The sequence below is a fragment of the Mobula birostris genome, chromosome 27 (genome assembly GCF_030028105.1).
Source record: "Mobula birostris isolate sMobBir1 chromosome 27, sMobBir1.hap1, whole genome shotgun sequence".
Taxonomy (NCBI): Eukaryota; Metazoa; Chordata; class Chondrichthyes; order Myliobatiformes; family Myliobatidae; genus Mobula; species Mobula birostris.
In genome coordinates, this window is record NC_092396.1 from 32,381,886 (window position 1) to 32,398,623 (window position 16,738).

Below are 16,738 nucleotides of genomic sequence, written 5' to 3' on the forward strand. Positions count from 1 at the left end.
ATGTGATCTGACCAATGCCTTGTAACACCTCAGCATTACGTCCTTGCTTTTATATTCTAATCTTCTTGAAATGAATGCTAATATTGCATTTGCCTTCCTTACTACCAGCTCAACCTACAAGTTAACCTTTCAGGAGTCCTGCACCAGGACTTCCAAGTCCTTTTGCAACTTTGATTTCAATCTCTGATCTGTGCCCTCTGCCAGTTAGTCAACCTTCTGTCCATGCCAGTGTCGTTCCTGAAACACCGTGAGCTCTTACCTTTTGTTTAGCAGTCTCATTTGCAGCATCTTGATAAAAGCTTTCTGAAAATCCAGTAATCAACATCCACCAACTCTCTTTTGTTTAACCTGCCTGTTGTTTCTTTAATGAATTCCAACAGATTTATCAAGTAAGCAGACATCCCACCCTGCAAAAACTCATTTCAGGGAGGCAGCACCATCAATTTGCGGGAGACTCCTGGAACTTCTGGGGGAGGTGGGATGTCTGCAATAGAGTAGCTCCTTAGCAGCTAGCCAGCTAGTTTAAATAACGTTAGCTATGCTAATGAATGAATGACACCTGTTAAACTCACCTCACCATGTCTTTTTAAACGCAAACAACAGGAATTCTGCAGACGCTGGAAATTCAAGCAACACACATCAAAGTTGCTGGTGAACGCAGCAGGCCAGGCAGCATCTGTAGGAAGAGGTGCAGTCGACGTTTCAGGCCGAGACCCTTCGTCAGGACTAACTGAAGGAAGAGTGAGTAAGGGATTTGAAAGTTGGAGGGGGAGGGGGAGATCCAAAATGATAAGAGAAGACAGGAGGGGGAGGGATAGAGCCAAGAGCTGGACAGGTGATAGGCAAAAGGGGATACGAGAGGATCATGGGACAGGAGGTCCGGGAAGATCCCCTTTTGCCTATCACCTGTCCAGCTCTTGGCTCTATCCCTCCCCCTCCTGTCTTCTCTTATCATTTTGGATCTCCCCCTCCCCCTCCAACTTTCAAATCCCTTACTCACTCTTCCTTCAGTTAGTCCTGACGAAGGGTCTCGGCCTGAAACGTCGACTGCACCTCTTACTACAGATGCTGCCTGGCCTGCTGCGTTCACCAGCAACTTTGATGTGTGTCACCATGTCTTTTACAGTCTTAACCCACAATGGGCAATAGGAAAGTCACTGTTGCAAACAGTGCAGTGAGCAACGCCCATTATTTTTGACCCCTATTAGGCAGGGGTACACTTTAGGGTAGTCTGGGGTGACATACGTTTTATATTTTTTTTTTGGAACACTCTGCCACTCTGACTTTTTTTTGGGAACACTCTTGCTCTCGCTCTCTCTCTCTCTCACGCGTGCGTCCCCTCTCTCGTGGTCGCTCTCACTTGCACTCGCTCTCTCGCGCTTGCTTTCTTGCTCTCACTCTCTCTCTCATGGTCGGTCTCACTCGAGCTTGCTTTCTCGCTCTTGCACTCACTCTCTCTCTCTCACGCTCACTCTCAAAAAAATCAATTTCTGGGACATTGTATGTAATTTGCGGGCATCAGGGAGCCACTATTAATATGCGGGAGACTCCCGGAACTTCCGGAAGAGGTGGGATGTCTGGGTAAGATTTCTCCATAAGCAAACTATGTTGACTTTTGTCTATTTTATCGTGTGCCTCCAACTATCCTTAAGACTGGACTCTAATATCTCCCAACCACTTGAGTCAAGCTAGCTGGCCTTAATTTCATTTGCCTCTGTCCCTCTTAAAAAGTGTTGTGATATTTGTGATTTTCCAGTCCTACCAAACCCATTCTAGAATCCAGTGATTTTCAGGAGCTGACTGCTAATTCCTTCACAATCTCTTCAGCTACCTCTTTCAGATCAGTGGGATGTAGTCCATCTGGTTGAAATGACTTGCCAATCTTCAGACCTATCAACCCCAAGCCATAGTGAGTATATTCACTTCTGCCCCCGAAGCTCTTCAACTTCTGGCATGTTGCTGGTGCCTTCTATCCTGAAGGCTGATGCAAAATACTTGCTCAGTTCATCTGCCGTTTCTTTGTTCTTCATTACTAGCTCTCCAGCATCATTTTCCACTGGTCTGATGTTCCCCCCCCCCCCCCCCAAATGTCTTGCTCTGAACTCATCTTTTTCTCCAGTTCTGATGAAGGGTCTCAGCTCAAATTGTTGAATGTTTACTCTTTTTACTCTTTTCCATTGACGCTGCCTGATCTGCTGAGATCCCCCAGCATTTTGCGTGCGTTGTTTTGGATTTCCAGCATTGCAGATTTTGTGGAGCTCGCAATGCCCACTCTTGCCTCTTTTACATTATTGGCTGGCTTTCCTCAATTTTCACCTTTATGGCCTTATTGCGTTTTGTTTAGTTGCCTTCTGTTGGTTTTGAAAAGCTTCCCACTAATTTTTGCTATGTTGTGTACTGTTTGGCCTGACAGATGTTTGCCAGTGGTTGGACATTACTCCTAGCTGGCAAATGAGATTAGAGAAGCCCACTGATCCCCTGCCAGATCAGAACTAGCACTGTGGTTAACCAGAAGGTGGTCCATAAATTTGTGGACTGTGGGATGACCTCCAAGAAAAGGTGGTGTAAAGAAGGTGAGGTATAGAAGAACAAACAAATTACATCTTGGCACCCTAGCTAACCATTAATCCTAACCTCTGCTGTCTGTGTGGGGAATAAAAATATAGAATTAATTTAGGATTTAGATTAATGGGTGGTAGATGGTTGGCACTGGGTCTGTTTTCATGCTGTGTGACTCTGGCTTGTTTATAACATCTGCATGGCTTCTTTTCTGCAGAACCAGTTCTCTTGTGCAATTGATGTATGCTGATGATAACAGGTGATCAAGTGTAAGTCCTGATCAAGGGTCTCATTCCTTTCCGTAGCCTGACTTAAGCAGCACACACAAAATGCTGGAGGAACTCAGCAGATCAGGTAGCATCTGTGGAAATGTATAGGCAGTTGACACCTCGGGCCAAGACCCCTCGTCAGGACTGAGTTCCTCTGGTCTAGCACGTTGTGAGTGTTACTCTGGATTTCCAACGTCTGCTGAAATTCCAGTGTTTATAATTCCTCATCAAATCTCCTTGTTCCCGAACCTTGGATTTGTGCTATTAAGGGTCTTGGGCTGGGTTCTGTGGCATTAAGCAGCAAGCAGTTTCCCCAGAGATTGAAATTTAATTTGGGAGTTTCTAACCTGAATTAATTTTATCCATTAGCATCTTTACATAAGGCTGCAAAATCATAAAATAGAAAAAGGTTTCTGGTTATGAAGGTAGCTCCCAGACTGCGTGCAAACATTCTTTGCCGGAGATATCTCTATCCATGACTGCATTTTAAATTACATTTGTAAATGAATTTTTTTTTAAATGCTGGGAATGCTCAGTAGATCAGGCAGCATCTTTGTGAAACCCTCTGGTTTCCTTGGCTGCATAAACCTAGGGATAACACACTCTGGTCCCGCCAAACCCGTGAGATTGAAACGACCCTCCCATCCTAAACTCCGGTGTGTGTGGATGCTGTGTCATTTGCTACCCTGTTATAAATTAGTACCACGAAATAACAGATGGTTCACTGCATACGATTCAAGGAATTATATTTATGAATCTTAACTAAAGAGTTAGTGGAAAAAAAACAAAAAGAGAAGGGCCCATTTTAATTAAAGTCAAATATGCACAAGTTAGAGCTCAATATTTCGCCATATTCACCAATCCCCGATCGATCTAACCCCTGGCTTCATCGAATCTTGGTCCCCTCCTGGTCAAATCCTATGTCCTCTTCTCTCCAGCGTCTTTTCTCTTCATCTCTGGAACGAAAGCCTGAAGCCCAGAGAAACTGTTCCTCACCAGAGAAACTTCCCCTCAGTTCTACCATCCTAATTGGATGGCACTCATTTCTCCTCATCCGTTATCTTCAACAATAAACCCAAACAAGCTGAAAACAGAACAGACTGCTCTTACAGAACTGCTAAATGAAATACATACAGCATAACAGTAAAAATATGAACCAGGGCATTACACGTGTAAAGACAAACCAAGTTAACTTTTCAGGTCAAGGTCCTGAACTATTTCCAGCTTTTTCTGTTTCTTTTCTTGATCTTTGTACTGATCACCACATTGCTGTTGGTATTATTTTGAGAGATATCAGCCTGGTACAAGCCATTCTTATGAGACTATCCGTAAGTGAATGCAATACTTGGCTTTGCACAGCAGAGGTGATGGAAGAAGAAAATTTAGGACAGTTGCATTGGACATTAAACCAGAACCTGGCTGTGCTGATTTGCACCATTTGGGCTTGGATTTGGAAGGTGTCATGCCCATAAAAGACCAAGTGATAATTCCAGAGATAATCACAGAATCATAAAAACAAGGAAAAAGCCAATTCTGCCACAAAATATCCATCGACACTGATCCCTCTTCCCAGCATCATGTCAGTGGTTCTCTATCCCTTGGCTATTCAAATGCCTAAGTGTTGTGTGGAGGGCCTGCCACACAGGCCTAGAGTTTCTGGTTCCTACCAACTTCCTGAACCTCTTGTCCTAACCCTTCCTCAATAAAAATCTGCCAAAGCACAACTTGAAAGCTTCAGTTCTTTCATAGTCCACCTCTGTGGGAGGACTCAAGCTTGGAATGTTTGAGTATAAGTGTCTGTCTAGCTACAGAGTATTGTGTAGACAATGGCTGTTTCCTTTATTGGGCACGCTCATAACTATACAAGCTGTTACGGAAAATCATACTTTGGGAAGGGAAATGCAAATTCACTGTAGCAGGGGTCTCCAAGCACCGGCTCACTCGGGCAGAGGTCCGATTAATGAAATGCTGAGAGGGAACTCAAAGAAAATTGGTTTACAGGAAAGTATTTCCTTTATTCATCTTCTTGAGCAAAGAAGTCAGTCATTGTGAGAATGTTGCGGTCTGTTAGTGACGCAATACAAGACATTAAATTATTGTCACAGTGCACAGTGTTCTTGTTATTCTTGGCAGTTTGAAGGATTGTGGAGGGTAGGAAAAGCAATCTGAGTTTCTCTGTAATTAAACGAGGTGGGCCAAGCTTCACCACAAAGGATGCACGTTCATAACCGCTTCCTCTGGGCACCACCTTGTGTTTGTGCTTGACCCTCAGAAGAGCAGAACTGAAGTACAATTGCATTGATGTTGCGCTGAGAAAATATTATCACATACTTGCCACATGTAGTCACTTTAAATTCCTCAGTGCACTGGTTGAACGGAGCCAATAATCTATGTAAATTGGCAAGCAATGGAGATCGTTCTCATCTGTGTATTTTCAATGTTAGCTTCTCTGCAGTTGTGCTCTGTCAGTGCATCCCCACAACCTAACCACCAAGTCCAGATAAGTTCAAATTTGAGGGTTCATTTCACTACAACTTGTTGACAGCACAAACTAGGAACTGAGGCACATCCCTGCAAAGATTTCTTCATTGGAGATGTTTTCAGAGATTCCTAATATTACTGCTCTCTATCTGTGCAGTCATCCACAAACTAAATTCTTATCAGTTATGAGTCACACCATGGACTCTGTGTTCTGGGAACTGATTCCCATCTCTATATTAATTAATCATCATTCGGACCTTTCTAGATTTCCCTTCTTCCATCTACATATGACCTGTCACTAGATAACTTGATGAGGCATTAGCAGGTGCACCTCCTGTTACACGGTGACTCAGTTGTTTGTGTTGCTGTAGTCCTATTTCCTGATGATATAGAAGCCATTTCAGCCCATCAAATTAATGCTTGCCTCACAGAACAACCCCATTCCCCTCTAGTTTTTCCTGTCCATTTTCCCCCATCTGCCTCCTGTTTCTACCACTTGCTTACACAATGACCAATTAAAATACCAACCACAAAACCCACTGTTTTATTGTGACATTTGACCATTTCTATCACTGCCTATGTTACATAAACCCCCAGAATGTTCTAACGCAGCTGTAAAATTGCAGGTATTTCCCTTTGCTCAACTATTTATAATAGCGCTGCATTAATTCATCTGTAGGCTGATTCATTCTTGTGGCAGCTGCTTGTGTGAGCAAGAGGTCAACTTGTATTTCTTGCTGTTTATCATTTAATTAGCAACAGGGGATTTCCTGACACACATCTGTTTTAGCAGGGTGGTTTAATGCAAAGAAAATCAGATGTTCTGACAACAAAGTACAACGTCCCGGTGTGACGAGTAGTAGTAAAGAATAAATCGGGCTCAAAGATTCATTCAGAGGCTTATGAGGTTTGCAGAGAAAGACTGTCAAAGATATTAAGGGAATTTACAGGGATTCCAAGTACAAAATGCAAAGTATGAGGCTGACGTAGGGGGATGCAAATATTCAAGACTTCATCTTGGTTTTCTCAATGTGGAAGTACAGAAGCAGGGCACAAAAAGAGGTGAAACTTTTATATATGTAGCAACTTATTACACTGCCTTCAGTTTGCTGCTCCACTGGGAGGCTGTCAGAGCAATATCCTTTTCTTGTTTTCCCGCTGCTCGTGAATGGGGTACGAACAATTCACAATCTTGCCAATAATACCTATTTACAGCCTTTGGCTTTGGCTTGTTATTTTACAACCAAAGTTTAAATACTATTGCGACACAAGTGTGGCAGTGATCCAAAACCTGCCAACAGAAATGCAAAACTTTATCAGTAAAAGATCTGAGCACATTTTTCAGTATAGCTGTATTTTCTAAGTACAGTTCAGTTTATTGACAAAGCTTCTTAGCTGTCTTATTATTAATTCTTAGATTTACATTTAGATTAGAAACTGACCCATGCTGCTGGTCGTGCTGAATTTCAGCCCTTCTTGATGGTGAATCTAAAGCAGAGGCTGGAGGTTATAATTAGAGTGCAGTTTAGAATAACAGTTTTTATTTTCAATGTGTATAAAATATAATTTTGCTTCCATTTATTTCTACATTAGATACAGTCCAAGATCTCTAGTTTCTAATCTGTGGGCAGTATTTGGATTATAGTCTAAGATTTATATACATATTTGAGTGTTTTTATGTATTTGTTATAGTTTTTGTGTAATTTGTGTATCACGTTATTTTTAATATGAGATACTAAAACTATAGAAGGTTTTTAAAATTATTTTATTGTGGTTATCTGTGCAGTCTATTAACTTTGAGAGAGTGAGTTGCTTCCTGCCTGAAACTTGTCTGTCCCTGATGGGTTTCCCTGGAATATATTAAGCACTGACTTGTTGTGATGAAGAGCATTTGGTAAATGCAGTCCTTACAGGTGCATTTACACACACAAATATTGCCTTGTCATTCTACTGTCGTCGCGCGAGTGTACACACTTCAAAATCTTCCCCAGTATATTTTCATAGTAGGTCCTAAACCAAGCTGATGCGTTTGGGTTAGCTTCATGGTGCCTTTCCCGACATACATGGCACAATATTCCATTTCTTTAGTAATGGGGATTTGCAAGTGTATACATGTTATATCTACCTTAAATACAGCATACAAGCGTCTGCTTATTTTGTAATATGATTATAACTACATTGTGGGGCGCATCATATTCTAATTTATGTGTAGTCTCAAGTTAACTTTGCAGGTAAAGATGGTAAGTCCTGGTGCCTTACCATCATGTAGGAGAGAGAGATCAGTGATACCTGGAGTTCACACAGGCCACATACAAGTATGGAACTATTATTGTGCTTTGTGGTAGATATCTTTTTGAAAATATTGGCAGTATTCTTTTCACTATTTTCACTAACTTTTGTAAGCTTTATTTTTGATGCAGCTGATACACGCTTCCACTAAAGTATTAAGTGACTCTTAAGTTTTTAGTATTAAGTTTTTTTTCTCCTGCTTTAGTCATAACTCGTGTATCTAATGCTTGTGCTGGATCTTGGTACCCCTCTGCTCCACAAATCTAATGTCTTGGTTTTAATTCCCTTTGATAGTTCACTGTCTTTGCCACAGTGGTCATGAGTAACTGTAATAACTGTATCAACTGTAATAATTTTCATAACCATCTCTGCCATGAGCACAGGCACGATTCACTGATTCCACAATGCTATAGAGTGAATGTCAAAAGAACTGCTAACACAGAGCATACTCAGCAATTCAGGCTGCAACTGTGCGTAGAACAACTGAGGTCATGTTTTGGGTCAGAGATCTGGGTTACTAAAACAGATTAATTTTAATTGGTATTGCTGTTGGTAAGTGGCAATGAGATCTGGGAATATTAGTCAGATGAACAACCTGGTGAGATGACCAGAAATCCTGTTTTATTTCTCATGATATTGATGAATAGGTCTAGATATTCTTCTTGGGCGTACGCCTATGTGGTAAAGAAATGAAAGTCTGCATTTTGATTTGTGGATAAATACATCATGCTTGGGATTTATCTTTCGGGGTCTGAATTTGTTTTAAAAATCGCCATGACAGACACCCCACCCTGCAAAAACTCATTTCAGGGAGGTAGCACCATCAATTTGCGGGAGACTCCCGGAACTTGCGGGAGAGGAGGGGTGTCTGCAACAGAGCAGCTCCTTAGCAGCTAGCCAGCTAGTTTAAATAACGTTAGCTATGCTAATGAACGAATGACACCTGTTAAACTCACCTCAAAATGTACTTTGCAATCTTAACCCACCGTGGGCAATAGAAAAGTCACTGTTGCAAACAGTGCAGCGAGCAACACTGTCATTATTTTTGACCCCTTTTTGGCAGGGGTACACTTTTGTGTAGTCTGGGGTGACGTACGTTTTATATTTTTTTGGAACACTTCCATGGCATGCGTGCGCGCTCTCTCTCTCTCTCTCTCTCGGTCGCTCTCGCACTCTCTCAATCGCCCACTCTCAAAAAAATTGATTTCTGGGATGTTGTATATAATTTGCGGGCATCAGGGAGCCACTATTAATACGCGGGAGACTCCCGGAACTTCTGGGAGAGGTGGGATGTCTGCCATGAAACATAATGAGTGAACATGGGTGGACAGAGCTGAGGATAGAAATGGCAGTAAATCCATCCTCCTGCTATGGACCCATTTATTTGGTCAAAACTTTGTATCTTTCATTCAGTTTTACTGATGACGGTGCTTGAATACAAGCTGCCTTTGGGGAGAAGGGTCATCTGCAATCAATTGTTATCATAGCACTGCTTTCAAATGCAGCCGATCAGTGTCCACTTTGTTAGCTGCCTCCTGTACATAATGAAGTAGTATGTTTGTGGCCTTCTGCTGTTGCCCACTCACTGCAAGATACAGTGTTGTGTGTTCAGAGATGCTCTTCTGCACACCACTGTTGTAATGCATGGTTACTTGAGTTACTGTCACCTTCCTGTCGGCTCGAACCAGTCTGGAAATTCTCCTCTGACCGCTCTCATTTAACAAGGTGTTTTTGCCCACAGAACTGTTCACTGGATTTTTGTTTGTTTGTTTTTTGCACCATCCTCTATAAACTTTAGAGACAGCTGTGCATGAAAATCCCAGGAAATCAGTGGTTTCTGAGATACTCAAACCACCCTGTTTGACACCAACTATCATTCCATAGTCCACACACAAAATGCTGCCTGGCCTGCTGACTTCCTCCAGCATTTTGTCTGTGTTGCTTGGATCTCCAGCATCTGTGGATTTTCTCTTGTTTTTCATTCCACAGTCAGTCACTTGGATCACATTTATTCCCCAATCTGATGTTTGGTCTGAACAACTGACCTCTTGGCCATGTCTGCATGCTTTTGTGCATTGAGTTGCTTCCAAATGATTGGCCTGGCTAGATATTTGCATAAAATGAGCGGGTGTACCTAATAAAATAGTCACAGTGTATACACTGCTGAATGTTTCCATTGTTAACTATGTGGAATGGAAACATCAACTGCATGTCTTGGGTACAATCCCTGTGTTGAGTATGAGTTGTTCCAATTTCCATTGTATGGATTCTAACGTGGTTTATGAGGCCAGAGTGGGACAAACAGATCTGCCACCAATGGGGCTTAGTAAGGTGGTGTGAGAGTCAATGTTTCCTTCCAACAAAGTGATCATCCACGCCACGTGCCTTCTGGGATACTCCTTCTCCATGTTGGTCAGTCACAAGCCCAGAGTTCCTATGGATTAGTGAGGATCTTGAGCCCCCTCAAGAAGGAGAGGAGCAACCTTGAGTCATTCCCTGTTTTTTTTAAATAAGAGATGACAAGGAGGACAAAGCTAGGACTAGATTCTGGGGTTAAGCATCTGAACAATGTAGCCAGTTTAAGTAAGTTTATTTTATTTGGAGATCCAGCACAGAAGAGGCCACGCCAGCCCAAAAGGCCACACTGCCCAGCAACCCAGCTGTTTAACACTGTTCTAATGAAAGGACAATTTACAATGACCTATTAACCAGCATTGTCTTTGAACCACAGGAGAAAGCTGGAGCACCTAGAGGAAACTCAAGTGTTTCATTGGGAGAATGTACAAACTTCTTGCAGCCAGCGCTGGAATTGAATTCTGAAATGCCCCGAGCTGCAAATAGCATTGTGCTTACCATTATGCTACTGTGGTTCCCATCTTTATGTGGTTTATTCTCCATTGGCTTTGGGAGAACATTGATATTGGTTCAATCATGCTATCGATGACTGTGGAGGATTTGGCAGAGGCATCATTGATGATATCTCGACAGTGCTTTGAGGTGCTGCCTGTGGTCCCTCCGAAGCATACTGGAGGACTGGGATCTCCTCTGTTTAGTACAGCATGAGTTTATTGCTGGATTTGCAATTTGCATCTTGAAATATCTTTTCCTCTGGTGTCTACAAATTGTGCAGACACTGGAGAGGATGATGTATAAACATGATCAATATTTTCCATGGACCCTTATTGTCACCAGTCAGGATGTGTCAGAGGGCACCTTTGATTTGCTTCTGAGATGTCAACTATGGCAGAAAGGAAGCAGAATTCTGAACTTTACCTACTCTATTCCCTCTCTTATGCCCCTCTCCTCTGAGTCAAAGGAAAATTAGGCTTTCCCTCAGCCTTTTACCCCACCAGTTTGTACAGTCAATTTCTGTTACCTTCTCCAAGACCTTCTCCTACAGTCGTCTTTTGGCTACCCAGTCCCTGTATGCCTCCCTGATCTCGCTTCCATGCACACCAATCGCTCCCCTTCTCAGAGCACTTTCCAAAGGGTCCTCAAGGGAAACGATACCTCCCATTTTAAAGACATAAAATTCTGCATTTGCTGGAGCAACACAACCACAGGAGGAACTCAGCTGGTCAGGCAGCATACCGATTCTGCAATATACTAAGAGAACAACTTGTTTGTTGTAAAATTCTGTTTACAGTCATAGAGAAATAAAGCAAGGAAACAGGCTGTTTGGCCCAACTTGCCCATGCTGGCCAAGTTGCAATTAGTCCATTGAACTTTTTCTTCATCCCTTCCAATGGTTCTAATAATAGAGCATCAGACTAAAATGTTAACTCTCTCACAGTTGATGCTGCCTTAACCTGCTGGCTGTTCCCATCACTTTCTGGTTTTGCCCCTTCCAGAGTTTTGCTAACTATTTTCAATGACATGTCCTATGTTTTGCTTCTGCAAGGAGTTTCTGTTTGGTTACTGTTTTATGTTTTGTATCTTTAAGACATGAAGCCAATCTAAAGGATGCTGTGTAAGTCCAGGAAGGCAAGTCTAACTTTGTGTTTACTTTAAGTGAGGCGTGCACATATCACATGTTAGCATGATGACATATGCAATTTATGTGTTTATGCATATAATCCATTATGATTTAAATGAACAAGAATGCTTAATTAAACAATATCTTTATAATATTACTCAAATATTACTGAAATAGTAAATGCTCCTCTCTTCGCTGCTTAGCTATAAACTCCAACTCAATAGAGAGTGCATCTCAACTATATACACAGTATACAATGCAACTACTATATACAGACATCCATAACATAGTAAACTTTAATTGTCCCATTCAATCGCTGTGGAGGATTTCTTTATTCTGGTGAGATAACATCTTTCCTGACAAAGGGGATCACTCTGCTTGGCAGGTGAGACTTGTGGCTGTGAAACAATCTCCAGTTCTGGGGCTTCCTCTGTCGTGGTTGTAGGAGTTGCTTCTAAAACTGCAGGAAGTGGTTCTGACAGCTCTAGATATCTATCTTCTTTTTCTTCTAATTTGTGCATCTTTATTTCAGGAAGGTATATTTGGTTCATTGGAGTATTCTCTTATTAATCTTGCTATTGCTATTTCTTTTTGGCCTTCCATTAATCCAGCTGGGCTTTGGTCTTTGTTTCTACTTTTACAAGTAGCTTTTTGTCTCCCACTTGAAGCTCATGCAATAACCTTAATGCAGCAGAGTAGATTCTAGTTCTTTACATTCACAAAAGCCGAATGCTTGCAAGTTTCTTAAACTCTCTTCCAGCTTAAAACCGTCATATTTCACAAGTAACCTTTGATTAACAGATCAGAAGCTTTCTCCAATACATTACCTACAAAAACTGTTGTAGTCAGACCACTGCTTTTGTCACTTTCACGACTCCTCTGAGCAGCATAGTCCTTCCTTAATCCAATATATTTTCCAACCAGAGGCACAGAAATCGGCATTAACACATGTTTGCCCTCAGTTGAGCAATGATTTATGGTGTTTGGCATGGAGACAGTTGTGACATTACCCAGTTACCTTTCTTAATTCACTTTCAGTTGGCTTCATTGCAGGGGATGTGGCATGCAATTAGAGGCTGGATCTCCAATTTAGTTTTAGTTGTCTCAGTCACCCATTCCCCACAATACTGATTCTCTGTTTTGACCACATACAAGCTCAATGCGGTTTGTTGATTGTTGTATTTCAGTTACAAATGTCATTCTCACAGGAGTTTTCTTTTCTTCAGTATAGTTCTTATTTGAATATCTGCAGGCTTCAGTTCAGTATCTTTGAGCTGCTATTCAAACTTATTTTGTAGAATGACTGAAACAGCTGAACCAGTGTCCAATTCCATTTTAATTAATTTGTTGTTCACTTCTGGAGTTAGCCATATTGCTTGTCTAATGTTAGCTTTCACATTGTAATTCTCAAGGCTATACAGTCCTGTGCCATTCTCAAGTTTTTCATCAACAGCATACAGATTAGTGTTCTTTTTGAAATTGCAACTTTTTTCTTTTTCTCGTCTTTGTGCAGTTCATTTACTTTTGTCTGCCCACATGTTCTTAGTATGTGTCCTACTTTTTCAGCAAGGTTCACTTTTAAACCTGCATTGGTCTGATATATGCGAGCCCCGGCACAACAGTAACACAATTTATTTTCTTTTTACTTTCTTGTAAGATTCCACAAACTAAATCTCAGTGCATCATTAAGACCAGTACCAAACTGACAATGCTTAGACAGCTTCTTTGATTCAGTCATGGACACTGAAATAGCTGAAATGGACTCCCCTTTTTTTTGATTCCACTGATGAAACCTAAAGCGTTCTCCAATCAACAGTGGCCTCAGTTCTAAATGTTCCTGCTTTTCTGCTGGTTTGGTTGGAGCAGTCTAACTTTGAAGTAAACTGTATGCCCTTAAACCTAATGTGCTCAGCAAATTTGGTACTTGTTTCTCAATTGCTATCTCATTTGCTTCAAAATATTGCTGAATTAGCTCAGTGTGCATGAACTAGTTGCCCGTTGTGTAATCAAACTCATCAACCTTTCTGACGAAGTCAACCATTTCTGCTTTTTTTTAAAAAAAGGTTGTCACCTGGTACTCACTTTATGAACCCATGAATTCTTCCGTTTACTGCCTTTTTTTAAAAAAAATCTTGATTATGTCTTCCTTTCTGAAGACAAACTCTGCACAAACGAGGCTGCGTTTTTGTTTCCTCGCTTGCCATGATTTTTTTTTACTTTGAACCTCTCGCTGCGCTTCAACAGGTCAGTAGCCATTTCGGGTTTGTATTAAAAATCCCTCATCACCTACGTTACATAACTGCAAAACATTAAACTAATTCAAAGGAAAACACGGGAGTCTGAAATGTGGATTTAATTTTGTGTTTATATGAAGCTTGGTGCTTAGGTGCTCACTTAGCATGATGTCCTATGCAATTTATGTATTTATACATATATAACTCACGTTGAATTATGTAAACAAACAAGAATGCTTAATATATTTACAAGATTACTCAAATATTACTTTAAATATTAAATACACGACAGTTACTCCCTCAGACCCTCCCATGGTCTCTGTCCAGCAAACACTTGCAGTCAAATACTCACTTGCAATGTGACCAAGTTTGCTTTAGTCAGCAACATGGTCATTAACTTCAGGCTATGTCATGTAACTCCTGCCTCTCTATAGCTTAGTGTTTGCAACTTTTATTTAAAGACTTCCTAGAAACATATACACATGACACTGGACAGAACAAAAAAGCTACAGATGAAAGTTGGTTTAACCTGAAGTATTTTGTGTACATGTTAATGATCATCGAGAGAATTATCTCATTTTCTCTCAGACTTACTCAGTTACAAAAGTACTTAGTCGCTGAAAGACTATTGTGGTTTGTTGCTTTAAGAGGTGGCCACAAAGATTGCGTCAAATGGGTTACGTGCAGAGAAGAACTTGCCACACATTAATATGTGATTTGAAACTAATAGTGCCAATTTCAGAACAGTGTGACAAAGGGGAAACTCACACACTCTTCTGTGATTCTTGCTTTGTGTGACTTTTTTTTTAAAAAAAGGCAGTAAATAGAAGAATTCACAGAATCATAAACAGTGAGTACCAGATGATAATCTTTTTAAAAAAAAAAGCAGACATGGCTGGTGACATTGGAATGTTATTTTAACAAAAAAAAGTGTGAACCAACGTCTATGCCTTTATTTGCACAAATTTACAATTTATATTGGCTAACTATCCACTCTGTTGGTCCTTAAACTTGGTACTTCATCCAGTCTGTCTCTGTCTCTCTCTCCAGTTGTCCATCGAAATCCAATGACAATGGCCACTCCTTTAAAGGTGAGATCTTTGACTATACAGTCCTATCCTGGACCCACAAGCTCTATTGCAGGTGGGACATGTATATGTGGTAGTGGTGGCAAACATGGCTGCATCTCTCCTGGCTGACTTCTGGTTGTTCTTTCCATCTCCAGAATACGAACCCCATCCCTAAGAGTTCCCTTAAAATATCACTTGAAGTATGTGGGGCAATGGGTGTTAATGTGAGTGCATCTGTGATGTTAGTGGTAAAGAGATGTCATCCAAAGGCAACTATTGTGCTGCCATCACAGGAAAGACGGCTATTGTCTAGATCAGTTATGAGGAAAGAAAAACTAACCACATCCTCAGCCCTGGTGACTGTGCTCATATCAATGGGAGGAATCGGCTCAGCTTTCTCCCGATGATCATAACAGTAGTTGTGAATCTGAGCATCAGAACTGTTTGAATAATTCTGACTGTGTGAGGCTGAGGGATCGGTTTTTAATATTTGGAATTTTTGGGAATATGTGGATTTCTAATTCTCAGTTTTCTTCCTCCCTATTCTTGACCTTGTCTGCTCATAAATATGATGCTTCAGAGTAATTCTTTCAAAGTACTATATTAATTTGAAAGATCCCTGTCTGTGCTGTAATCAAGCTTCTCCTCTGAGACAGACTCACTCTATCCTCATTTGCTAAATGTCATGTATCGCACTGCTACTGCTCGGTACGTCCTCACTTCAGACTCTCTGATCTTCCCATTGTCCACTGGTATGAGTGGTCAAATAGTGTTACTTGCCCATCAAATGAGGAGAGCTGGTTAAACTTCGCATAAATTAACATCTCGCCAAGTGTACAAGCTCCAATAAAAGGAAGTTTTTAGCCTTTATCGTTCTTTTGAAGTTTGTGCAAGTTTCAAATGCTGTTTGGCAACTGAAACTAGGGTTTCTTCTATATCTCAAGCCACTATACCTCCTGTACTAATAAAGTGGCCACTGAGGGTACAGTATATTTGTAGCCATCTGCTACTATAGCCAATCCACTTCAAAATTTGACATATTGTGCATTCAGAGATCCACTTCTGCACACCACTGTTGTAACATGTGGTTACTTGAGTCACCATCGCCTTCCTATCAGCTTGAACCAGTCTGGAAATTCTCCAACCTCTCTCATTAAGATGTTTTCGCAGAGGACTGCTGCTCGCTAAATGTTTTTTGTTTCTCTCTCCATTCTCTATAAACTCTAGAGCCTGTTGTGTGTGAGAATCCCAGGAGATCGGCAGTTTCTGAAATACTCAAGCCACCCCGTCTGGCACCAATAATCATTCTGCAGTCAAATTCACTTGGATCACATTTCCCCCCATTTTAATATTTGGTCTGAACAACTGAACCTCTTGGCCATGTCTGCATGTTTTTATGCATTGAATTGCTGTCACGTGATTGGCCGATTTAGATATTTGCATTAACAAGCAGGTGTACCAATAAAATGGTTGAGTATATGTGCCACCTTTTCTGCCAACCCTACTCTTCACTTTCTGCTGGGATTGTTCTCTCATTGATTCCCTTGTCCCGTCAACCCTCATTGCACTTCCCCTGCAACTAGAGCAAGTACTACACCTTATTCATCTGCACCCTCACCACCCAAGTTTTCCTCCCGGATAAGGCAACACTTCACCTGCAAATGTATCATGGTTATGTACTGTACCTGGTGTTCGTTGTGTGGCCTCCTCTACATCAGTGAAACCAACATAGATTTGGGGACCACTTTGCCAAGCATCTCCGCTCCGTCAGCAACAGGGTGGCCAACCATTTTATTTCCAATCCCCATTCCCTTTCCCACATGTTGGTCCATGGCCCCCTTTGTTGCCACAAAGAGGCCA

General features: G+C 41.3%; 1 protein-coding gene across 4 annotated transcripts in view; it reads left to right on the forward strand.

Moving 5' to 3' along the window:
* The window catches only part of LOC140188698 (endothelin-converting enzyme 1-like), a 214,600-nt gene that overhangs the window by 13,500 nt on the left and 184,362 nt on the right, over positions 1-16,738 (forward strand). The window contains exon 1 of one of the 4 annotated variants that reach the window (XM_072245230.1): positions 6,189-6,371. The exons of 2 other annotated variants lie outside the window; for them this stretch is intronic. In XM_072245230.1, coding sequence (XP_072101331.1) covers positions 6,339-6,371 — 33 coding nt within the window. In that variant the 5' untranslated portion in view covers positions 6,189-6,338. Of the gene's footprint in view, positions 1-6,188; positions 6,372-6,448; positions 6,483-16,738 lie in introns of those variants that run through there. One more of the 4 variants, XM_072245233.1, reaches the window with a different exon arrangement.